Source organism: Centropristis striata, chromosome 20 (genome assembly GCF_030273125.1).
Source record: "Centropristis striata isolate RG_2023a ecotype Rhode Island chromosome 20, C.striata_1.0, whole genome shotgun sequence".
Taxonomy (NCBI): Eukaryota; Metazoa; Chordata; class Actinopteri; order Perciformes; family Serranidae; genus Centropristis; species Centropristis striata.
In genome coordinates, this window is record NC_081536.1 from 29,710,793 (window position 1) to 29,737,610 (window position 26,818).

Consider the following 26,818-nt stretch of genomic DNA (forward strand, 5'->3'; position numbering starts at 1 on the left):
TTTCTCATTTTTTCTTTTGTTAGTAAAGGTTGCAGACACCTGACTAGGGTTGTCACGATACTAAAATTTTCACCTCGATACAGATACTCAGGAAAATATTCGAAACTTGATACCATTTTCGATACTACAAGGATAAAAACAAAGACCCCAAAATTCAACAGAAATCTTTTTATTAACAAGAAAAATGCAACATGTAAAAATAAACAGAACCACAGGTTAAATATTTATAATAAAAAAAAATAGTTGTGCAAAAAGAAACTGCAACTATGATAACAAGCTTCAGATACTCGATACTTGAAAATTAGTATTGTATCCGGATACAACGTTTTAGTATTGATATTTTTTTGAGTATCGATACTTTTGACAACCCAGTAACGCTTTACAATAACCATCTAAGTGATGTTTATGGATGGTTTATAAACCAATTATTAACCATTTACAAAGTGCTATACATATTTAATCTTCAAATGTTTTCAACCAATTTCTTAAAGGTATATGAATCATTTCAAAAATCATTAACATACTTAATATGGTGTTAAAAATGTTATAATAAGAGCAACTAAAACTATAAATAAACAATTAATTATAATTTAATTGTTTGTTAATGGTAAAGTAGCTATAAGCTTACATTAATATACCTAATCATTTTGCCATTCATAAATGGTGTAGTTAGTAAAACATTAATGAATTATGTATTTACCATTCTAAATGGCCTATATACGGTTTATAAATGATGATTAAACATTAATAAACTATCTGTTAACCATTTATAAATGATGGTTATTGTAAAGTGTTACCGACAACCCTACCCCTGACCTAAACAAACTACTGCAATCAAGTACAGTATTCCTAAAACACATCTTTTTAAAGCTCATAATGTTGAGAGAGATAAATTAGAGGTGTTCCTTTTTGGTCTCTCTTCTCATTTACATAAGGAGGTCTGATTTTAGTAAACCTAACTATGATGTCTGATTGCTAAATCATATATGTGTATGTGTACTTCATAGTGAGACATACTGTATTTGCACACATTATTATGATATTGGTTTTAATCTAAATACTCAGTCTAATCCCATGGTAGTTTTATTCCACAGACTACCCAAAGCCCTATGCATGATTTATGGAGAGTGAACCGCCCACCTCCTACAGAGCCAGTGTCTGAAGTTAAAATTAGAAAAGAAGTGTCTGAAGGTTGAGATCTCTCCACCCGGGCCGTCACCCACCCAGGGCTTAATAAAACACAGAATATATTCACAAATTCTTGGATGCCCTCCTTCTTCCTTATTCATTTTTTATATTACTTGGCAAAAAAAGGGGGGAAAATTTGACTGTATGCAGCCAGTCAGTCATGTGGGCGTCAATATTTCCTTTCCATCAGAGATCACTGAGCTCTGACTGCAGGATGTTCCACCTGGTTGTAAATCAATGTTGGAGCAAAGTGTTACAGGCAGCTATTTTTGGGGTGGAATGGATTTTAAGTCTTGTTGATTTTCAATTTCCACCCCTAGGGTTTAAGGTGGGTTTGTGCTGGAAGGAGGCAGTTTGAATGGACCTTGGTGGACACATTTGTGTTTGCGTGTTTTATTTAGGACACAGATATACAGTATGTCTTCAGCAGTGACAGCAGGTGATGTGTGTGTGCTGTTTTTACATGTGGAGGTGAGAAAGTAGAAAAAGTTTTCATTTCACTCTGCTCGACTTTGACAAACTTAGAGACTGAACGCACATCGTGACTGCAAAATATTAGGCCTGTTCTGCTCAATGTCAAAGACGAGAGAAGATGAGTAACATGAGGGAAGAGAGACAGACAGACAGACAGACAGACAGACAGACAGACAGGCGTAATGCTGAGTGATAAGCGGAGAGATTAGCTTTCAATCAAACAACATCACAATTTCACTTTTTTATTTTTCCCACATTTTCTCTGAATGAGTTTTGAATTCCTGGAGGTGCAGCTTTGTGCTTTCTGAATAAACTGGCGCTGCTGCTTCCAGGAACATAAAAGGCTGTGCTCTGTGTGCACAGATGTAGAATCACAGGTGTATAATAATGAGTTATTAAATACCTGTCCAGACATCCACACCCTGTACACTGCTGTTACTCAATTATTAACAAGCGTAAAATATATATATATATATAGAAATATATATATACAGTACAGGCCAAAAGTTTGGACACACCTTCTCATTCAATGCGTTTCCTTTATTTTCATGACTATTTACATTGTAGATTCATCAAAACTATTAATGAACACATGTGGAATTATGTACTTAACAAAAAAGTGTGAAATAACTGAAAACATGTCTTATATTGAAAATAAAGAAAACGCATTGAATGAGAAGGTGTGTGTTCAAACTTTTGGCCTGTACTGTATATATATATATATATATATATATATATTTCCATATGGTTTTCAGTTTGTTTTATAAAATCAGAGTGATGCACTTTATTTTAACTTAATTGCAATGTATAAAAAGTATTCCTGGGTGTTCAGTAAGTTGCCACGGCTCCAGATGAACCACCAGATCAGTGGTGGTAAATGTATTCAGATCCCTTACTTAAGTAAAAGTACTAATACCACTGCATTCAACACTTAATGAAGTAAAAGTAAAAAGGTGTCAGCATCAAAATATCAAAAGTAAAAGTACTCATCATGCAGAATGGCCCCATTCAGATTGTCACAGATATTACAAATATATTATTAAATTATTATCACTGATGCATTTATGTAAGCAAAGTTTTTAATTTTGTAAAGATATGACTAGTTTTAACTACTTAATGTACTGTTATGAAAAATAGTATAATCACTTTAAACTGATCATGTTTTTTTATGTTCAATCTCGACCTGAAAAGTAACAAAACCTATCAGCTCAATAAAAAGTGCAATATTTGCCTCTAAATGTAGTGAAGTAGAAGTATAAAGTTACATAAAATGCACTGTAAACAGTTGTCTTGTAAATAAACAGTAAAATACTGGCAGCAGGGTTGCCAGCATTCTACTGTTAATTTTACAATTCCTCAACTGTTATCTACTTTACAATATGTTACTGTGTTAAAACCACATACTGAATTACAGTAAAATCCTGCATTTCATTGATTTTTACAGTAGACTAAAACACAGTATAGTGCTGAAACTAGTTGCAATGTTGTTGCTGTAAACAATGCATTGTCATTTTTTGTAAATAGAGCATATCTGAAAGCCAATTACTACAAATTAAGCGTTGTCTTTAGTCATTAATATACCATATACTGAATGAGTTAGTTAAGTGAAATACAGCCATTAAGAATGTGGACAAGAAGAGACTCAGAAAATATCATATATATATATCATATATTTTATGGGAAACTGCAAGCTACCTACAAATATTGCCCATTGCATTGCATTGTTTTCTACAGTATAATACATTTTTAATGGAAAACAGTATGTTTCTGTCACAATTTGGCTGTTTTCATACAGCAATCTGTTACAGTGTGGAAATACAAGTACAAGAACCTCAAAATTGTACTTAAGTACAGTACTTGTAAATGTACTATTCCACCACCGCACCAGATAAACAGTAAACAAACAAGTGAAGTTGCATTATTGATGAAGCACAATAAAAGACAAACTGGCCAGAGAGCAGTACAACTATCCTGGCGAGGTTAAAGATCAGACGTGTAAGGACACAGATACAGAACACACACCGGGACATCAGAAGGCAATTATGCATGTCCAAAAACTTAAAAAATTGATCTGGCCTTTCAAGCTTCAATTGTCAGGGCAATGCTAACATTACAGTTAGGAGGAGGAGGTAGCTGCACAGTTCACTGGCCATGACAGCCAAAGACTTGATAGTCTTCTGTTTCAGCCCACACCAGAGAACCTGCAGCAGCTTTAGTTCAGATAACCTCAGGCGACCTGCGACCTGAGGAGGCCGAGCAGCAGCCGAGTGAACCAACTACAGGTAGAAAGGAAGAAAGGGGGGAAAAAAAGACAGAAATAAATGTTCCAGAGAAAACAATAACCCCGGTCGCTTCAATATATTCAGTATGTAAATGGGCAAATAAAGCCATCTGGGTAATAGAGGAAAGGGCCGTGACCAGCCAAGAGGCCATGCTCACTGTAGCACGGCAGACCTGCATAAATACAGCTTTTATCCGCCATCAGCGGTCTGCGCTGCTGCGCATGACAAGGCTAATGTTCAGCGCTGTGAGGCAATCTCTGGAGAATCCCGTGGCTCTCTGTCTGTCCTCTGATCTCCTCACTTGTTATGTCATTCATCTCATCCATCCACTTCTGTCAAACTCAGCTGCTTCTGGCAAAAATATTACAGGTTCTCTCAGTCGCTTTGGTGCATTTCTCACATCAATATGAACATTTGCACAACAGTTAGTTCAACCTCCACAACATTTAGTTATTTGTGCTCATCATAGTAGCAGTTTCTAATTCCTTACGACACATTACAAATGCTTTTGGACATCCATTGCTTTCATACAACCCTCTGCTATTTTACAACTTTATTATTTTCTTATGTCATGTCAGTCAAAATAACTATACTAGACTCAGACGGTGTTGCACTTAGAAGATAAATGTCTTATTATTGAGTAGAGTTACAGACAGTTAGGCACACAAGATATAATACAATAGCTGATAAAATCAATATTTAGTGAAAATGTGATGACATATTGAATACTTATATTAGCTAAATGCATATGAATGCAGAATCTGGAGGCCCAGAAGAAGATTTTGGCGATTTTGTAGTCCGTTTGTACTCGGTGTAGTATGGAGTAACTGTTTGAGAGTTTGATTACATGCAGGTAAACAGTCTGTGTGGACAGCAGAAGATGCATTTGTCAAAATGAAACCTCACAACGCTATTAATCTATTGCCTGACAACAATTACGCTTTTTATTGTCTTTTTTAAACATGTACCTGCATTGATATATCCATCATAACTCAGCTACTTGTGAAACAATCCTATGGTAGACATTGTCTCTTAACTCCAACTACATTCTTACATCTTGAGTTGCAATTTGGATTGTATACAATGAAGGTCTTGGCCCCGAAATAACTACAATGCACTGTAAACAATTGTCCTGTAAATTAACAGTAAAATACTGGCAGCAGGGTTGCCAGCATTCTACTGTTAATTTTACAGTTCCCTTACTTTTATCTACTTTACAGTATGTTACTGTGATAAAATCACATACTGAATTACAGTACAGTCCTGTATATCCTTGATTTGACAGTAAAATACTGATACTGCAAACATCATCTAACAAATAAAATATAGTTCAACTTACCCTGTGATTTGCTGAAGAAATGCAGGATTAAAATGGATGTTCCAAGAAAGTAAAGACCAGAGTTGGTTTAATGACTCCTCTAGAAATACAGTAGCTTTCCGTATTTTCTCAGCCTCCCTGCATAACTCCCAGAATGCAATGCTATTTATGTTATATTACAGTATTTTATGGGAAACGGCAAACTACCTACAAATATTGCCCAGAATGCATTGTTTTCTACAGTATAATACCTTTTTAATGGAAAAATGTATGTTACTGTCACAATTTTGCTGTTTTCTTGCAGCAATTTGTTACAAATGACAGCAAGGAAAGTTACTAACAAGGATCTGATTAATTGCACGTGTAATATTCAGGCCTTAAGCTTGTGGAAATAAACTTTACTACTTCACTATTAACTGTATTTTCCTGCAGATTTGATGTTGATGCAGCAGTGAGCTGCGCCTCAGGTTGAAGATATCTGATCCGTCTGAAGGCTGCAAATCTTAACAGAATTTGAAACCTTATTGATCTGAAATCACATTATGCTTAGCTGTGATTAAGGTCCTAACTATCGATAGCATATATGCCTCTGTGACAGCTTGTTTGTGCAGCAGTCAGACATAACTGACCTCCTGAGTCCTTCGCCATCATTCATCCAATCTCTGCCATCATGTCAACCTTGAACCAGTTCCAATGTGCTGCCACTGAACATTACATTTTACTGCCCTCAAAGTAGAAGCTACAGTTTAGTTCATAATTGTACAAATGCAACACAATTTAATAAACCTTAACCTAATATCTGCAGCAGACCTTGGCGGTGTCAGTGGCTGCCAGCAATCTGACTCATCCATATGTCCAAAACAGGAGATAAAAATCCTTGAATGACTCACAAAACTGGCAACTAATGTGTTTTAATATTGTCTAGATGGAAAATAATAACATATTTTTGAGATTCATTGATGCACAGCAGCTTCTGGATGGTTTTGAAGAGCACAAACCAGTCAGGGCAAATGGAAAATATGAGAGAATGTGAGTTCCGCATCATGAATTCTGATAACTTGATAGAAATGGAAAAAGAAGTGCTTGAGCCAAGTGCGACTTGGTGTCCTGTCTTTCTGCTCATGTGTCATGAACCCCACCATGCAGAGTTAAACCCTCTCACCAGGACTCAGTCAGTGTGCCTGAGAGACATGCTGTCAAAATGCCACTGCAGCCTGTCGCCAGACTTTAGTCACCTCTGTTTGTGTCTGTGCAGTCACCAACCATTTGACTGTACTGTAGCGTTTTCTGTATTATTTGTCTTTGTGTGATTTGTAGCACAAGTGTGCATGTTTTATTACTGCAGAGAGGTGGTGATTAAAATACTAAATGACTTTACAGCCTCTTTCTAAAAAGCATGCATTTGGGAACCCAGGATAGTAGTTTAAAATCTCTGTTCACCAGAAATAAAACATAAAACTTTTTTTTTTTCTGCAAGCATAAAGTGTAGGCTTAATAAGACCAGGTATTTAGATATTTATTGCAGATATATCCATATGCAATAACTGCTAACCTTAAGTAGAAAAGCTTTCCAAAGTAAACAGTAACCAACGTATTGTATTGTATTATATATATATTATATTGTTTATATATATATTATATATATTGTTTATATATATATATATATATATATATATATATACATACATGTTTTTTATCTTCAGTCTCAACCTGAAAAATAACTAAACCTATCCGCTCAATAAAAAGTACAATATTTGCCTCTAAATGCAGTGAAGTAGAAGTATAAATAAAATGGAAATACTCAAGTAAAGCATCAAAATATCAAAAGTAAAAATACTCATCATGCAGAATGGCCCCACTCAGATTGTCACAGATATTACAAATATATTATTAAATTATTATCACTGATGCATTTATGTAAGCAAAGTTTTTAATTTTGTAAAGATATGACTCGTTTTTCACTACTTAATGTACTGTTATTGGGAATATTAAAAAAATAGTCTAATCACTTTAGACTGATCATGTTTTTTATGTTCAATCACGACCTGAAAAGTAACTAAACTTATCAGCTCAATAAAAAGTGCAATATTTGCCTCCAAATGTAGTGAAGTAGAAGTATAAATAAAATGGAAATACTCAAGTAAAGTACAAGAACCTCAAAATTGTACTTAAGAACAGTACTTGTAAATGTACTATTCCACCACTGCATCAGATAAACTGAGTATACAGTAAACAGTAAACAAACAAGTGAAGTTGCATTATTTATGAAGCACAATAAAACACACAGTGGCCTCAGAGATATATAGATATAGATAGACAAACAGACAGACAGACAGTTACTTGTAGCTGTCTTGTCAGAAGGAGAGATTTCTTTGCTTATAATAGATATTACATGAAATATATTCAAGGCTCGGCCCATGTGTTGTTCCAGCACTTCAGCAAGTATTATTTTTTATATGTCTGGGTATTATATCAAGCCATACGAGTCGTAAATAGCACACTCCAGGCAGTTGAGGATAAAGGCTCTAATCTTTATTGGCTATAAGGCAAGGCCATTCCACCACTTACTCCATCACTTATTGATTTCTTTCTTTCCAAGGCAGCTCACCTGTATGGAAACATGGCTGCTGTAAACACAGTCTAAAGGTATATAATCACTTACGCAGCAAAAGGTCACGGCAACAGCTCTATAAGGCTGCTTCTACCACCTTTAGTGTAAAATATTAATCATATTGTTCTTTAATGTTGCTGTAAATAAGCCACCAGCAGGGCAGAACTGGAGGACTGAAGTGGAAATAAATAGAAGACGTGACCTCGCGGGCCCACACATGGAGCACAAACATGCTTTCCCTCTCCAGCCGTATGATTTATTCACATCAAGAGAGTGTGTTTGTGCATACAGTAGGTGCGTCCCAACAAGGACGTGGGTGGAAGGCCAGAGAACTGCTTGACCTTGGGAACATATTTATGATTGGCCTCACAGCCAGCATGCTGCATGCATATACAATATGCAAGTCTGACTGTATGTGATAAACTGAACTTTTGAACTCGAGTATGTATGTGAGCTCACAAATGACAATCTCATTCAGATTGGCTTTGCAGACAGCACAGGGGAGAGTCCTCCCAAGCTAGAATTTCAATTTGTTTTTCAACCATCCTTGTCTTTTTCTTTCATTTTTTCTTTTTTCTTTTTTTTTTTAAATGTTTCCATCACTTTTCACAATGTCAAAGTAGCAACTTTTCCACTTTCATCCAACCATAAAAACACTTTGTGATTTTTTTTTTTTTTTTTTTGGCACACCTGCAAATTGCACTTAAAAATGAAAACCCTCTATCTCTCCTCCTCTCCTCTAACCCGTTCTTCCATCATCTCTCCCCTTTCGGAGCACCACTCTGATACTGCTAAATTAACAAAAAAAATTCATCATCTCAAATCTACAAGAAAAAAATGTGCAGATTTATTAGATTTAAAGTGGTAAATCTGCGCGAAAAAGTTGCAGATTTACAAGAAAAAAGTGGGGGAAAAAGCAACTTTTTTTCTTGCAGATTCACCACTTTCGATCTCTTAAACTTTTTTTCTTTTTTTTCCTTTTTTTTTTTTATGAACGAATAAACAAAGAAAAGAACAGTGGATTACTTATTAGGAGCCACAATATGAAAACAAAACACTAAAACACAATTCTAGACAACAAAGACTCAGAAACATATTTACAATTTAGACATAATGTACACACAAATAACATAAAAAGAATAATATAAAGGGTAACCACAACAACAAAAATGAAAACAACGATACACCAGTACAAAGCCACACGGGGAAAACAGACAGACAAACAAACGACCAAAAAAAAAACAACAACAACAACAACAACATGAATTTAGCCCAAACAGAAATAGAGAGAGACTGGTAATATACACAGATTCTGGCTGTATGTAATATCCTCCAATATTCTTTAGGGTTGAAATTTGGAATTTGCAAGTATTTCAATGAGTGTCCTATTAAGGGTTAAGGTTAGCAAACAGTTCAGGTCCTGGTTAAACGGAGCAGAAAGCAGAAGGCACGCATCTCCTGTGGAAAAGAACCCTTGAAGACTGAAGACAATGTAGTTTTGATGCATTGGTTGAAACTAATGCTTCTTTCATTTTTCTTGAGAGGACAGTCTCTTTGATACTGAATCATTGTCAGCCCTGATATTGTTATCAGACCAACAGGATGCCAGCCAGACATCAATAACAATCCAACAACTGTTGAGAGCGGATTCTTTGTCACTATCAGGGTGTAACTGTAACAATAAAGCATTACAAAACTAGAAATCTAAAGGTGATGTCTCTTCTAAGTTCAAGGGGAACTCTTACACACAGAGGTCAGTTTAATTGCCACTCACGAAACTCTGTGAAAACTAATTTGAACAAAGAATCGTAGCTCCACTTACAGCATGCGTCTGTATCGTCTATATAACATCCTGACAGCATGTCACCACTAACTGCCATACAATACGTGCAGTGATAAAAGCAAAACATTTAGTGTCTAATCCCACAAATAGGCCTTTCTGTCTTTGTTGTGACGGGATAGACGGACCCCAATCCTCCATTTTCTCTCTTACAAGGGTGACATCTAATATATGATTTGTTAGCTGAAGAAGGAGCGAGAGTGCACATTGCTCACTACCGTCTTTGGAGATTTTTCGACTAGTAGCGCTCCGAGTGACTGTGTAAAAAAGTTTGATCATCCTGGGTGCAGCACTCTTCTCTGGACAGCTGCATTCACTCTCTCCTCATTGGAAATGATTGAATAAAAGACACTAGTGCTCATGAAAAATACCATTCAGACACTCTAACGCTAACTTTTTTTACTACTCACAGTATGTGACCAAAGCACTGTGTGGCTTCAGACACTTAATAACAAGTTATAAAACATGTCACTACTGATGAAGACTGACAGATGCTGAAGCTATTATTAATCTTTAAAACCAGTGGCGGTTCTTCACAGGGGCCTCCAGGGGCCACTGCCCCTGTGAAGAAGCCCTTGGCCCCTGCTGTGGCCCCTGTGTCAAATTAATAATAGAATTATCAATTTATAACGATGAACGACGGAAAAATTTTAACCTATTTTTTGTTCAAACAATATCTCATTGTACACAAAAGGAACCCAGCATGTGTACATTGCATAATAGTTTAATTGTGCAATAAAAGCTTGTGTATATATATGTATAAAAAAGATCATTCTCACTGTACTGCACTTTCAAAATAAAAAAAGTAATTGTGCACAAAAATGAGAAATGTCATTGTCGCACAAAAATAGTTATTATTGTTGCTAAGTCTCATTGTTTCAATTATTGTATTTGTATCTTCCAAATATACTTAAATGAGATGTTTAAATAAGCTAAAATAAAGGGATTGAATGCTTAAATATAATCTTTGCTGTTTTTTAATGTGCCCCTCTGATTAAACACTGGCCCCTGCTTGGCCCCCACAGTAAAACTGGTTTAGAACCGCCACTGTTTAAAACTAATGTTTCTCAGCTCAGAACTTAGAGAAATGAACCCTGGTGGGTTCAGGCTTGGAGTATGAAAAACTGGGGGCGTGAAGTTTCATAGACATAGACATTTATCAGGCAGGAAGGAACTAATGAAATATGCTATTGGTTGCATTATGGGAGGTATTTTTGGAGCTTGACTCATAAATTTATATTTTGGATTTTCCAGCTTCTTCTAATTTGATTTTTATATTATTGTGCCTGTTATGAGTCAAACTTTAAGGAAGTGTAATATTAAATTGCTGGAGCCCTCTTTAACAAGAGTTCAGATTATAAGTGAGGTATATAGATGCTAACTTGATAAAAGGAGACGCAAAGTACTATTTATAGTAAGGAGGATAAAAATCTAATGACTTCTGTAGCACAAAATACATAAAAAAAATAGTTAAAAGGGGGTAAAAAGGGCAGCTGTATCCCATAAGTCTTCAGTATCAGCCGCTACTTTGAATTTACACCCAAAAAAAAAAAACTGTGAGAAAAACATCCTGCATCTTCCTCCTCGTGTCTCTTGTTTATATTTCCCTCATCCCTCTTTCTGTCTCTGTGCCTTCCCTGCAACCGACCTCAGCGGCTCCCATAGGACAGCCCCTCGCTCCCTCTAATGATATAATTATAGCCAATGAGCCAATGTGATGACTCAGGCTGATTAGCGGCATCAAAACAACGCCGGCCCCAAACATAACTTAGACATAGACGGAGGGGAAGAAAGAGGGGCAGGAGGAGAGGAAAAGATGCACCGACAACGCTCTAATGCACTCTGTGACATCAGTTATTTCAGGAATTATGTACGACATACTGCATGTATGATTGGTTATGCAATATCTATGTGGGCATCAGTAGCTTAAAGGCTCCAGTGGTAATCTTGTGCTGAGAGATCCCCGGTTTGAATTCCCAGACAGGCTTGAAAATCTTGATGTGCTTGTGAATTAGTTACACTCTCCCTCGCTGGCTGCTGTCAGGATGCCCTTGAGCAAGACGCAGTGGCTGTAGTTGTGCCGCTCTGTCTCTGAGAAGGCTGTGGTTGTGTTGTGTTGCTCCCAGCACAGATTTTCTGAGCTTACGCAGCGAGCTAGCAGCTGTAAAGAACTTTATCTATTTCCTACTGAAGTGGCCATTCAAACCCATCCGCAGTAAAAATTTGTCTCAATCACCTCGATGTAAAATCCCAACACCTTGTGTCATCTCTGTGCTTTTCCAAGGTCTGAGCGTCGCTAAATAAAACTTGATTGATCGCCTATTAATGTATCTGAAGGCAACTATGATTTACTTGTTCGTAGCAAACAAGACAGCTTCCATTTTTCTCCACTAATGGCGTCCGTCCGTGCCATAACTCTTCTTGTCTCCATGTATTCAAGCTCCATTACATGTGGCATCCATTTAAAAAGCAGTCAGCGTCTATTGGACCATTACTCGATGTTGTAGAGCTGATAAAATGAGCTGAAAGGCTGAGCGGTAACTAAGAATAGCAGGTGTTGCTGGAGAATTGTAAATGGGTGTTTGTGTCTTGTGAATTGGCTTTGAGATGTTATTTTATTTCAATTTGGTTTATTTATCACAAAAGTAATTACACTTATACAGGAAAGAATCTGCCAGGCAGATAGAGGAAAAAAGCCCCAGAGAGCCGTTGCACTGGAACTGGTTGTTTGATGATTTCAAATGGCTGTTTGGGTGCTGTAAACAACCATGTTAGATATTAAAAGTGGGCAAGTGCAAATCTCAAAACTGTGTTTAATTCTGTGTTATGGTGAGATATCTGCATAGAATTAATTCAGTATTAACTCTGTCTCGGTGAGTATTGACTGTGGATTCTCAGCAGATATATCTATACATATTTATGAAGCGATTTCTCTTCCTCACTGTCTGTACTTTACTCTGTCTCTCTTTCTCTCACACAAACTGTCTGATATGTGATCTATGACTCTTTTATACTGTGTTGTTTAAACATTAATGTGACACCATCCTCTGTTTTGTGTCCATACAGAGAGCAAAGAGGTGTACAAGAGACAGGTGCTGTCAATCACATCTATCGCCATGGCGATCAGCCTCCTGGGAACCCTGTGCATGGCTCTCTACTGCCGCAACAAGTAAGAGGACAACGCACCAAAACATACATAATATATACTGTTTTAATGTAGTCTGACTTACCTGATGTAGGCTGTTGGGATAAGCCTGTCACTGGAAAGGTGATTATAGTTAACGAAAACTAACGGAATAAGGAAAACTCTAATTGAAAAAACATTTTCATTAACTAAAATAAAAATAAAAACAAGAGTTTTTTTTTTTTTAAAAGATAACTAACTGAAACTGTATTTTATAGTTACAAAACTAACTAAAACTAACTGAAAATGTCCTTCGTTTTCGTCTTTGTCAACTTTTTTCATACGTAAACCTTTTTGGTTGATATGAAATCTATTTCATCTATCTGGTTTTATGACTTAATAAACTTATTGGGGCTGAGATGGATCAGACAAAGGAAATAAAGGAAACATTTATTGTGACCTTATTGAATCTGGCACCCAACAAATACCCCATTACAAAAAACTACAACTAACACCAAAACTAAGCATTTTCCAAAAACTAAAAACTAATTAAAACTAGCAAACTCACTCTAAAAACTCATTAAAACTAACTGAATTTGAAAACAAGAATTGACAACAAAATTAAAACTAAAACTGATGAAAAATCCAAAACTATTATAACTTGGTCACTGGCCACTGGCCCTATTTCAGATATAATTCTCCTGCCCTTCTGTAATCTTCACAATCTGCAATCTGCACAATTTCCCAAATGATTGTGGAAACAAGCTGCAGCAGACTTTTTTGTTTTTTTTGTTATCTTATTCCAGAAGGGTAATTGTGCAGCTAGATATTTCTTCTATTCTATAATAGTTAATAATAAATCTCCAGGACATAGTTGATCAATAATTCCAGAATGATACAATCTGAAGTAGTTTGCCATCCCTGTTATTATAAATATAATAATAATAAAGTTTATCTATGCAGGGTTTCCTCCAGGATTTTTTTTGACGACGACGACAATATGAATTTTAAAATGTGAAATTATGACTATTTCAAACTGAATGTTTTTTCTGAATACATTATTTACTATAGGGTTTCCAGTACATGAATTGAAAACAATAACTGAAAATAGGATCTTGCAATATCACTAGGCCAAAACAACAAACACAGCAACAACAAATTAAAGATTTAAGTTAAATAACTAAACTAGTCTATACTGAATACAGTCAAATAAACATTATTATAAAAAAAATATCATTTCTATTGCTTTGAGGGAATAACATCACGACAATAAGTCAAGAACACTGAGCCTCTCCTTTATGTAAGGTTACATGACTCTCTTCTTCTGAAAATAGTTTAATATACTCATCTGGAGATGTAACCAGAAAAGAGTCACGGCAAAAAATGACCTGGGCATTACCTAAGCAACGTGTTACCTAAGCAACGTGTACCTGAAACGTAACAGGTTTCCTCTATCAATGGAAAATTAAGTTTTACAGTTAAAAATGTATCTACAACAAAATATATTATCTCTATCTACTGTATAACCAAAGACTATACATGCTTTATTAGGCCTAAAGTAGTCTCTCTTTAACTAGTGTCAGTGGTACAAAAATAAAATAAAAATAAGAATCTCTCTGAAATAATGATAGAAATAATGGTAATCCTGTATTAACCAGTCAATAACACATTTATCCTAACTCAGGATTGTTTCTGTAGCCTAATCCAACAATACATTAGGCTCGTTTTCACTGGTTTGAACAAAACTGTATCAAATATAACCAAGCTTAGCTACCTTTCTTTCACCCTGGCCGCAGCCAGACAGGCAGGTTGTGACTCTGGTGTTGGTTTTTCAAAATAATAGTAATAGTAATAATAATAGTATTTGCAGTGTAGCGTCACATTTCGTGCAATAATTTACATTAATATAAACATGAAACAACATAAAAACACGGTAATAAGAAGGTGTGGCAGCTTTTATTTTATTTTATTTCACGGCAGTGCGCCACAATCAACTACATGTAGAGGAAACCCTGCTGTGTTACGTTTAGTCACAAAGTGCCTGACAAACGCATGACCAGTAAAAGAGACAAATGAACAACACAAAGTCAGACACATAGATTAGAAACACAGAAATAAAAATTACCCAAAATGCCTGTCTGAATAGGGTGGTCTTTAGCTGTTTTTTTATAAACCTCCTCTGAGTCAGTAAAACGGAGGGATAATAACAACTCATTCCAGAGTTTTGGAGCCATCATCCAGAATGCACCAGTACGAGGGGCACCAGCAGTCTCTGCTCTGAAGATGTAAGAGGCCAGTTAGAAGAGTTGCTTACTAGAAGAGAAGCTCTGACATATATTAGGGTGCCTTAACAGAGCTGTAGAAGTTAAAACAGGAATTTTAAAACAGATTCTAAAACCGACAGGCAGCTAATTAAAAAAAACAATATTGATAATAATGAGTTTAGCAAGTTAATTGCTTTTGGGAATGTGGTGAAAAATCACAATCGTATCATAATTTTTGATCAACTCCCAACAAACATTAAAATACATCATCCAAATTACTGGGGCTTAGTGGTTTGGGTTAATGGTAACATTGGGTTTAGGTAAGGGGAAACACAAATTGATATGCATATAGACTGTGACACAACAACAGCAGAGCACATACACACAACTGCGCCCACAAACACAAAGCTCATGCACTGTAATTGAACATTTCTACCCAACTCTTCCATTTTTCCAGCCATGCACAAATGTGACATATGGATTTTTCTCATGAATATGTTGGCAGGTACATTAGCAGCAGTGACATGTAATTTCATCCTAACCATCAGTTTGACCGCTTTCATTTGAACTGAAAGTTGCTCCAGTGATTTTTAAACTTTTGATGATGATATGGTAAAAATCTGCCATCGGTCCTAAAGTAAGCAGAGTGTTTGGTAATAAGGCCAGTTGGGACAGACAGACAGACAGACAGAATGCCCAAGGAGACATTTTGTTAATTTAGCGAAGGCCGATGGACCATGTTGAGGCATCAAACAACCCAGACTGGGTATTTGCAACAATTTGTAAATCTCATTATGTGCACACACATATTCATAGCCCATTATAACCCAAAGGTCAGCTCATGTGGCTTCTGCTCTCTCTCTCTCTCTCTCTGCTTTCCGTCCTTCTCTCCCTGTCTACACACTTCTGCAGTGCATGCCTTGTGTGTGCATATTAATTGGTCCCTGGCTGTGAGAACATTGCATAGCTCGCCTCGAGAGTTACTGTACTCCCAACCGGATGTTTGACCCATCCGGTTGAGAATATAGTATCTCTCCTATCTCTATGTAATGGCAGTGTGTCATTCAGGGAGTACAGGCCGTGGAGCAGGCTGTGATAGATGGCACTGTAATTCCATAGGCTTCCCTCTGTAATGATGTGAGTGAGTGAGCAGCCTGACAACAAGATAATCGGATAAAGGCATGATGGACAGGCTCTTTCAATGAATCCGTAATTGAGTCAGGAAACTAGCTCGTTCGGAGGAGAAGATGCATACAGATCTGGAGGAAGTGTTCATGCAAATGTGAGTGACCTGAATAAAGATTAAGTCAAAGGTTTTCTTCACACTGAGAAAAAGGAGAGCCAGGCAAAAATACTGCTAAATGAAAGACAAACGATTCTGCAGCTCATGCTGGCATCATTGCACTTTAAAGGGCAACATGCAGTGCAGTGTCATAGTATTTGCAGAGTGACATATTTGTCTCTCCTCTGACACACTGACAGTGAGGTTAAAGTCCTTGATAAGTGTTCTGTCTGCATGTGGCATGTTTAGTTACTCATCTGTTTTGGTACACAGTTTTATTCCACAGCAGCAAGACAAAGATCCTGAACATGCAGACAAGGCAAAGTTTTAGGGCTAAACAGTTCAATTCACTTGCCTGTTTAAGTCAATGCCACTTATCAGTGTTTACCTTCCTAAAGGCAACAGGCTGCAGTGCAGAGCCAGCTGAGCATTACCACTATCTGTTGGTGTCTGTGGCCACATGTCAAGATACGAGTCACCTTATGTTACCAGTTGTCTACACATTACAGTCTGTCTTATAAAGGATGCAATTAAAACTGAAGCACTTTTAATCCTCCGGGGTCTATGATCACGCTGACGTGATCAGATAACACGGCTTTTTTCAAAGCGCCGTAACAAAAAACGAGGTCGCGTGGAGCGCTGCTGTCGACTTCACTCCAAATTACTAACTTGAAATTTTCTCCAGTTTTTTGTTTGTGGGACGAGGCAGGCGTGGCATTTTGTAAAAATGGAAAGAAAGAAAGAAAGAAAGAAAGAAAGAAAGAAAGAAAGAAAGAAAGAAAGAAAGAAAAGACATGAAAAAAACGATAGAAAGGATAGATAGAACGATAGAAAGAAAGCAGGAAAGACAGAAAGGAAGGAAGGAAGGAAGGAAGGAAGGAAGGAAGGAAGAAAGGAAGGAAGGAAGGAAGGAAGGAAGAAAGAAAGAAAGAAAGAAAGAAAGAAAGAAAGAAAGAAAGGAAGAAGGGACTATTCATCCAACACAGTAATAAAATAAACATGTTTTTTGGGTATTTTTTGGGTATAGTTTCATTATATTTGAATTTTACCTTTATACGTTCATATTTGCAAACTATTCTTTACATTTTTCAGGTCAGGAAAGCATATTTGTGTTTTTTATTGACATAAATAGTATAATTTTATTTCATATTTCATGATTTTTGTGTAATTTCGGGCTCAATATGTTAATAAAGTGCGTTAAAGTGAAAAAATAATTGTCAGATCATGTTGAAGTTGTGCTGAGAAACATGGGTATAGTAAATATTATGTGGAATATGAAGAGCAAATAGACTCACTGCCATTGTTTAACCTTAAACACTGTGCAGAGACAAGCAAAATATGAAATAAAGGCTGTTAAGTGATCTTAACTTCAACCCTGTCACCAGACAAGACAAGGTGTTTAGAAATTGGGCAGAACCAGGAATAAAGTCAAGTATGGCAAATATTTTAAAATTCTGGCTTTTACTTATTACAGTAGGAATATGGCAAATAATTAATGGGTAAGGCACAGTTACAGGTAGGCAACTACAACACAAGTTCTTTCTCCCTCATTTCCTGTCATCTTTTTACCGTCTCTATCTAATACAGGTGTTCACTTCCTACTAAAAAAGTCATTTAAAGTCATTACAGTATGTAATGTAAGTAAGTATAGCACAGTTAACTCAAAATCATTTTTTAAGCAACTGAGCTTTCTGACAAATACAAAGAGTATGCCTATCTGTTGGACCCAATCATATAATAAAACATAACTTTAGCTAAATAAATGTATCCTGCGCTGTAGCTAAAGGGGAAGAGGTTACATTTGATTTTTGCATTAAAAGCGTATGCATTCATCATAAAGAGCACCTAAGCATCAAATAAACACACAGATTGTTCTCAGGCTTCAGACGAGATAATGGACTTTTTATATCAAGTGAACACTTTCCCAAAAGAAGTGCGCACTAAATGTCACAGCCTTCTTCTGACAAAATATAATTAAAGTGCCAAGGAGGTGGAGAGGATAGTGAGGCTGTTTGTAAACAGCATTACGTCGCTGTCATTCAGCAGAGAGACCTGAACTGTAAAGGCTTAATCGGCCGGATCTGGTAATGAGCATATCTTCCCTTCGGCAGAATTCATGATAAAAGGGTCTAGTGCAGCCAGTGTTACTGTACAAACTTGGCTAAGTAGTGTTGTTATAATTAACCTGCAAGTAAGTTACCATTATAGAACCATGGGGTCTCTCCTCTCAAACTCAGTGAGGATCTGAATGTGTTTTTGGTTAGATGCCTGAAATAAGACCTTTAGTCTGAAATCAGGTAGTTAACACGAGCTAAAGAGACCTTGTATCTACTACAAAATGATTATCTCTCGTTACTGTAGAGACTCGACATGCTTTATTAGGCCTAAAGTAGTCTCTCTTTAACTAGTGTCTGTGGTACAAAAATAAAATTAAAATAAGAATCTCTCTAAAATATTGATAGTAATAATGCGTATCCTGTATTAACCAGTCAATAACACATTTATCCCAACTCAGGGGCGGCTGTTGGTAGAGCTCAGTTGGTAGAGTCGGTTGGCCCCCAACCGAAGGGTTGGTGGTTCGATCCCTGACCATGGCAGCCTACATGTCGAAGTATCCTTGAGCAAGACACTGAACCCCAAATTGCTCCCGATGCTGCGTTCATCGGTGTGTAAATGAATTCCCAATGGTGGCAGGTGGGACCGTTTAGGGTAGCCTCTGTCACCAGTATGAATGTGTGTGTGAAAGGGTGAATGAGTGCAGTCTGTAGTGTAAAGAGCTTTGAGTGGTCGCAAAGCGACTAGAAAAGCGATATATTAGTGCAGGTCCATTTACCAACTCAGGATTGTTTCTGTAGCCTAATCCAACAATACATGGGGGACGTTTTCACTGGTTTGAACAAAACTGTATCAAATATAACCTAGCTTAGCTACCTTTCTTTCACCCTGGCCGCAGCCAGACAGGCAGGTGGTGACTCTGGTGTTGGTTTTTCAAAAATAACAGTATTTGCAGCGTAGTGTCACATTTCATTAAAAACACCATGTTTTGTGCCAAAACCACATTTCATACAATAATTTACATTAATATAAACATAAAACAACATAAAAACAAGGTATATATATACCTATACATGTGCCTGAAATAAGGTCTTTAGTCTGAAATTAGGTGGTTAACACATATAAATATAAATATATTTATAAATAGATACCCCCACTGAATTTTTATGTTTTAACGTGTCCTCAAAAAGACACTAAGGCTAAATGAGACTACAGTGGTTGTTTAACATCGACACATCCCGCTTAGTGATCTATCCAATCAGTAACCAGGCTGTTTTCAGAGGAGAAAAAAGACCCTGCTCTTCTACAGGGACGAAAAAAGTCCCAATAATAGGACTGCGGACTCCGGACTGCTAGTATTCAAATTAGGGGCGTTTCAGCGAGTGAGACCTGCCTCATTCCGGGTACTGCCCACTAGTGGAAACAGCCCTATAGTGGTGTTCATAAGTGAAGATTATCCTGCTGAATAAAACGTGTCAGCATCAGAAACTGGTGTTTGCCACAGAGCTTACTTTCTGGATTGATGCAAAATCCAATGCAAAAATCCAACCTGGTCTCACAGGAATCCGTGAAATAGCCACGGATTCGCTTAATTCAAAATCCGTGGGATAGCCACGGAATCACTCAAATTTCTGTGAAACTGACACGGATTTCACTACAATGCAAGTTAATGACAGTCATATCCCGTGGCTATTCCATGGATATTTTTTCCTATTGGTTTGTTCCAAGTCACGTGACTTTCAAGGTCCTGGCGGTCAGAACAAAAAACATGGAGGACAGTTCTCTCACTTTTAGTGAAAAAAATCAATATTTTGACTTAGTTTCTGCATAAAAATGGATTTTGATCACATTTCTAGCAAGAAATATATGTTTTATTTCTAAATATTCACTCAGTGAATGTACATAATCACTTTGTATGTTGGAATAGCCACGGGATATGACTGTCATTAACTTGCATTGTAGCTAAATCCGTGTCAGTTTCACGGAAATTTGAGTGATTCCATGGCTATTCCACGGATTTTGAGTTAAGAGAATCCGTGGCTATTCCACGGATTTTGAGTTAAGCGAATCCATGGCTATTCCACGGATTTTGAGTTAAGCGAATCCGTGGCTATTTCACGGATTCCTGTGAGACCATGTTGCAAAAATCCTATAGGCTAATCCTCAATAGACACTAAGAGTGATGTTAACTTCTTGGTTGGCCTACAAAGATATAATTTTGTTTGCTCTCTATTACCGGTCAGAAACACAGTCCAGAAGACTTGTGTCACTTGTGTTATGAGTCAAGTCTGCTTCTATGTTAGATCAGGGCAGAGTTAATTAACTTCAGTGTCAAAGCTTTCTGAACCAGTTTAATAAAAACATATCTGAGGACTGAAGAGTCCAGAATCAAAACATCTTAAAAGACTTTATTAAATGGGGTCAAGGTCCATCATGTAAACTGGGTTGGGTTTCTTTCAAAGTCTTTTTATTACAGCTTAGGGGGTAAAGAATACTGTCGATAGAGCAGTTGGTCAATAGCTCACTTTCTTCTTCTCCTCTGTCCTCAAGGCCATGCCACTGGTAGAAGGCAATTCCTCCTTGGCCTCTGACTCATTTTTTTAAAGTATGTCGGTGGATGAGTCAGAAAATTGGGGAAGAAATCCTGCAGATGCTCCGCAGTGTCCTTCATAAGAATGACACAGGATATTATGGATATTTAGGGAAGAAAGATGAAGGCCCATAAATTTCGTCTTTGGACTTAGTTTTGTGTATGTGGAACATTAAAAGCAAATTTAAATGCTTTGTTGTGTAATCTATTCTCTATTCTTGCTTTTTACTGCAAATATGAGCTGCATGTTTGAAGTTGGAATCACTGTTGGAGCAGAGCAGCCCGGGAAAGGTGACCTTAAAATGGTCACATCTACAGTAAAGCTGCAATCAAGAAATACATATGTGTTAAGTTTGTTGTCAAAGAATACACTGTAACATGCCTTCATGATATACTGCAGATTTAAGAAACAGGGTGATAGTTTAAAGATACATCAGTAGATTTATTTGTTATCTGATAGACTGCTACTTTGTATATTTAACCCTTTGGAGTTTTGGGCTGTTTTGTCCTTTTTTTCTTACAGTATATACCACTTCTGAATGTTGACCATGCTACGTTGGTACCATTTTTATCAGCCTATATGACCTGATAATTATTTTTTAACTTTGACCTACTGGATCAACATTTTGAACCCAAAAAACACACAGAAAAAAACGTGAAAATGATGCATTTTTGACTTTCAAAAACACAATCATGCTCAATGAAGAATTTAAATGCTGGTTACAAATATAACATATAAGAGGATATCGTTGTATCCTCTATATAGTATAGAGGATATAACGATATAGTATCGTTATAATTATATAACGATATAATAGAGTTGTATATTTTTATACTAAATACTTTAGAGGGAAGCTGACAGTTGGGAAACATGCACCGCAAAAAAAGGTGTTTAGTCTAAAAACAAGATAAAAACACTAAATCTGAGGGAAATGATCTTGCTGCATGGACAGATAATTAACCTTGACAAGATTTCTGAAATTAAGATTGTTAAATCTAGAAATAAGCATGTTGTCCGCTTAAAATAAGAAATTAACTTTTAAAACAAGATAAATTAAAGCTGCAAGCAGCGATGAACTGGCCTGAGCAGAGTGCACTGACAATTATTTGTTTCGTACCAAGATAAAAAAAACTTTAGATTTGTTAGTGTTAGATAATATCTTGTTTTAAGGGTTGATTTCTTATTTTAAGCGTACAACATGCTTATTTCTAGATTTAATAATCTTAATTTAAGAAATTTTATCAAGTGAAATTATCTGGCCCTTATCTGGCTCTAAGCAGTCAGTTAGTTCACTTATGCCTTGGGCCGGCTCTGGAATTGGTTAACTAAATTATAGCTTATTTGCAGGTGGAACTTGCTGAAAAGTGATTGCAGAACATAAGAATGCATCTGAGGAGGGTCTCTGGACTTGGTGAACCATAAGCCAGTGTTACCTCAACACCATCTGATGATTCAGTAGACTTTACATGCTGGGTGGTTGGAATGAAAACCTGCAGACAGTGTTCAAAGCTCTCCTGAAATAAATCCCACATGTGCATCACCCTTGTTTTCTTCTTTGTCTCCAGGAGGCGCAGAGAGAAGCTCCAGGCCCACCTGAAGGAGAGCCGTAGTCTGAAAAACTACACTGCCAATTCCCACAATGCCCTGGAAGCCAAGATGAGAGCTCCTAACACCAACCTGCAGATGCACGAGGTGACTACTGCCTATTTTCCTTTTTTCCATCTTGACCTTTTGTGTGAAGTGTTGCCTTCTTCTATTGAAGGACGCCCACACAGGTACACACACCTGGAAAACCTATTAATACTAGTAAGTCACGGTGCTGCTATTCCATTCCTTCAAAGGCTGCCTTTATGAACTGATGTTTAGAAGACAGCAACAACTCGTACCACATTGCCTTGAACCCACTGGTGAACCATACAAAAGCACCTTCCTGGATGGCCCTATGTTAGATAAAACATGATAAATGTCCTCCATAGTGGTAAATTGTGAAGAAGTGCCCTCTAGGGTGGCCCTAAAGCTGAGAAAATGCGATGCAGTGCCACACAGGCTGCCTTCCATTTTAGAAAACCTTCTGTGTGATGGTGCCACATGGTTTTTTTTTCACCTTTAACCCTCAGAAAGCCTGTCAGCCACTGCTTCACCTGCTGTGGTTAAGAAGAACAAATAGTGGATTTGTGTATTTATCATTTCAAAGCAGCCTCGCAGATTATAGACACAGCCCCATCTAGACCAACCTATTAAATCCTTTATTAACACATTAAATGGTAACACTTTACAATAACCAACTAAATGATGTTTATAGATGGTTTATAAACCAATTATTAACCATTTACAAAGTGCTATACATATTTAATCGTTAAATGTTTTCAACCAATTTCTTAAAGGTTTATGAATCATTTCAAGATCATTGACATACTTAATATGGTGTTAAAAATGTTATAATGGGTAACAAACTGTTATAATTTAACTGCTTGTTAATGTTAAAGTAACTATAAACTTACATTAATATACCATTTATTTGCCATTTATAAATGATTTAGTTAGTTAAACATTAATAAATGATGAATTTACCATTCTAAATGATCTATATACGGTTTAGAAATTATGATTAAATCTGTTTACCATTTATAAATGAGGGTTATTGTAAAGTGTTACCATTAAATATATGTCATTAGTTGCAAAATTTAGCACACATTAACAATATTTGGGTAACACTTTACAATAACATCATTTATAAATGGCAAATAGATAGTTTATAGATAATAATTAATAATTACTTTACCACTAACAAACAATTAAATTCTAATTAAAATTGTATATTAATGGTTTATGGTTGCACTCATCACGTTTCAAACAATATTTTAAGCATGATTCCCAAATGATTTATATAGCTTTAAGAAAATGGTTGAAAAACATCTATAAAGATGAAATATATATATATATCTAATTGTAGTACTTTGGTTGGTTTTGGTTAATATTTGGTTTATTAACCATCTATAAACATAACTTAGATGGTTATTGTAAAGTGTAACCACTATTTGTTCTTTGAAAATGTGGTTTAGGCAGCAAACGTTCAAAATGTAATATCTGGTAGCTGCGCCTTGGAAGAGATTATCACAAATCAGACATACACAGTGAACATTTTTACCACAGAGTATTTGTGTCCATCATTGACTTCTATGGATCAGTTTGTATTCCTGTCTCCACCTGGCCACTTGCATCAGGCTGGCGTGTCTTTGAGTGAGCAATCGTTCAGTGGTTTGGGAGCACGGTGCTGGCTAGCGATGTCATTCATCATCTTCTCAGCACTCTTTGTCATCCCGTCTCTCCCACATGTGCGTTTTGGAGGAGCTGGCATGGAAACATTACATTAATTTGAATGTCAGTCAGTTCCACATCTTCTGCTGCTTTGGGGGAGTGTTTGTGTGTTTGTGCACCACTGGGCATAAATTAACTGTAACCGTTTTTACATGTTTATTATATAAGTCACACATGCAATCTACACAGGTTTGACGTGAAGCTTTATTGGATAAATTGTATGTTTCCTCCAAGGCCATGATTTAAATTTACAATGAAGCGGAGCACATGTACTGTACACACCAGGGACTCTCAATCCATCATACACACACTCATATACACAAGGTGGATAAATCAGTGTGGGGGAGAACGCTCGTACTGTATGTGAGACCCAGCTTGCATTGAGTAGAGCAGCTATTCTCAACCTTGGGGTCCCGATCCCATTTGGGGTCGTGAGATGATTTCTGGGGGTCGACAAATCATTTTGGAAGTCAGCTCTGTCTCCACTGTGTTAAAGTGTTCATGTGTTAATGTGTTTTAGTCTTTTTGGTCATTTAATGTCTTTTTTTGGTCATTTTGTGGGCTTTTTTTGGTCATTTTGTCTTTTTTGGGACATTTTGTGGCTTTTTGGTCATTTTGTGTCTTTTTTCAATCATTTTTTGTCATTTTGTGGTCAATTTGAGTCATTTTTTCTGTAATTTTGTGTCTTTTCTGACAAATCCCAAAGTAGCAAGTTCTTACTTTCCAAGGAGTCTCTGGCTTGAAGCTGACTGTTACACACTCAGGAAGTCAGAATGGACCTTTAAACTTATAGCAAAGGACTTAGATTAAAAGTAACAATAAAATATAAAAATATATATAGAAATGCACAGACAGAGAGATGTTTAAGTTGTTGTCTGCTTCATTATTTGTCCAAAATTTGTTGTATCAACTGAGTTTGTATGATCTGAACTGTGCGTGTGACATTGTGTTCAGTGAGGGGGGGTCACAGTCAACATGCATGTTAAATTGGGGGTCCCGACTCAAAAAGGTTGAGAACTCCTGGAGTAGAGGACATCAATGACCATCGTTCCCTTTGCATCTCCTGCCAACAGCAGGTGTTGAAGCCAGTTTGACATCGTGGGCGAACTGTAGAATAGCAACTTCATGATGAGTCCAGAAATAACACGCCTGTAAATCAGTAGATACATTTCTTTTGAGTGCCACAACCCTGGCAAAATGATTAATTTCACTATCCAAATTTGATCCATTTGATCAGGAAAGTCCAGAATAGCTGCACCACTGAATGAATGTATCACGATTTAAATTACTGGAGGGATAAACAGTAAGTTAGCAATCTAAATTGTAGGTAATGTTTAGGGGTGGGACATCATGCTTTGGTGCTAATTTGATTTGTATCACGATTCTTGATAATTGGGTTCTACAAGTATTACGATTCGTTATAATCAATAACTGCAATTTTCTTTTCCTTCTTAAAAAGCAAACAAGTTGAATCATACATACATACATTTATTTCAACTCAGACAAAAAGAGGTACATCCTTTATGGACCAAAAAAAACAGCAGTGGACGGCTCCTCTCTCTCCGTTGCAGGACGGAGAGATTCAAAAGATCCTTCTCTCCGACAGCCATCAGGCTGTCTCATTCTAACAGAGATTCTACCAGACTAACTGAATTTACCCTCGGGGATAAATAAAGTCATTTTGATTTGATTTGATTGATATGACATGTACAGTATTTTTTTTTACAGCTACAGAAAAAAATTGAAATGTCCACAAAGCACAAATGTGGGCTAGTTTTTATATAATTAATGTAATGAATTGTTCAACAGATTAACCAATATGTTTTTAAATAATAAGTTATGTGCTCTGACTACTCAGTGCCCTTTAAAGTAGTGCTGTAAGATTAAAAAAAATTAACACTTGGCCAAAATAGAGCCTCTAAAGAAAAAAAAAACAGCAAAAAGGTGAGCCATGAAATTAAACTATTTCAAATTAAACAGTTTTTTCAAAACCCTGTACTGCACATAAACACTGCTCTCTGAGGTAGTGCATGTATTTGTAATGGACGCTGTAGGAGAGAGGAATAATGTTGTGGGAAAGATAAAAAGTGAGTAGAAAACACCTTAAATATGTTTAGAACTGCAGGTTCACTGTCTTCTGTAACAATTCCAACCCTCCTCCTTTATCCGGCCTCGGGACCAGTAAAAGTGACCCAAAAGAGACAGACTGACTGTAAATCGCATGCACAAAGTTTTTCTGGACACGGATATGATGCAATATAATCAATTCCGGGGAGAATTTTTTTTTTTCCCCACCCCTAGTCATTTTATAGTCAAGTTTTCTTTCACTGTGCAACTTCAATAGGAATAAACAAACTCCAACGCTGTAATCTGTTGTGTTTATGCACCTAGATGAAGTTGCTAATTGGACTGTAAACAATAAATGGTGAATGGAGGAGGAAGTCTTGGCACACATATCCATTATTTGGATA

General features: G+C 36.7%; 1 protein-coding gene across 1 annotated transcript in view; it reads left to right on the forward strand.

Moving 5' to 3' along the window:
• Positions 1-26,818, forward strand: part of LOC131993429 (pro-neuregulin-3, membrane-bound isoform) — a 495,301-nt gene that overhangs the window by 439,914 nt on the left and 28,569 nt on the right. Inside the window, exons 5-6 of the mRNA XM_059359337.1 lie at positions 12,780-12,882; positions 22,595-22,721. Of these exons, the coding sequence (XP_059215320.1) occupies positions 12,780-12,882; positions 22,595-22,721 (230 nt within the window). The remainder of the gene's footprint in view (positions 1-12,779; positions 12,883-22,594; positions 22,722-26,818) is intronic.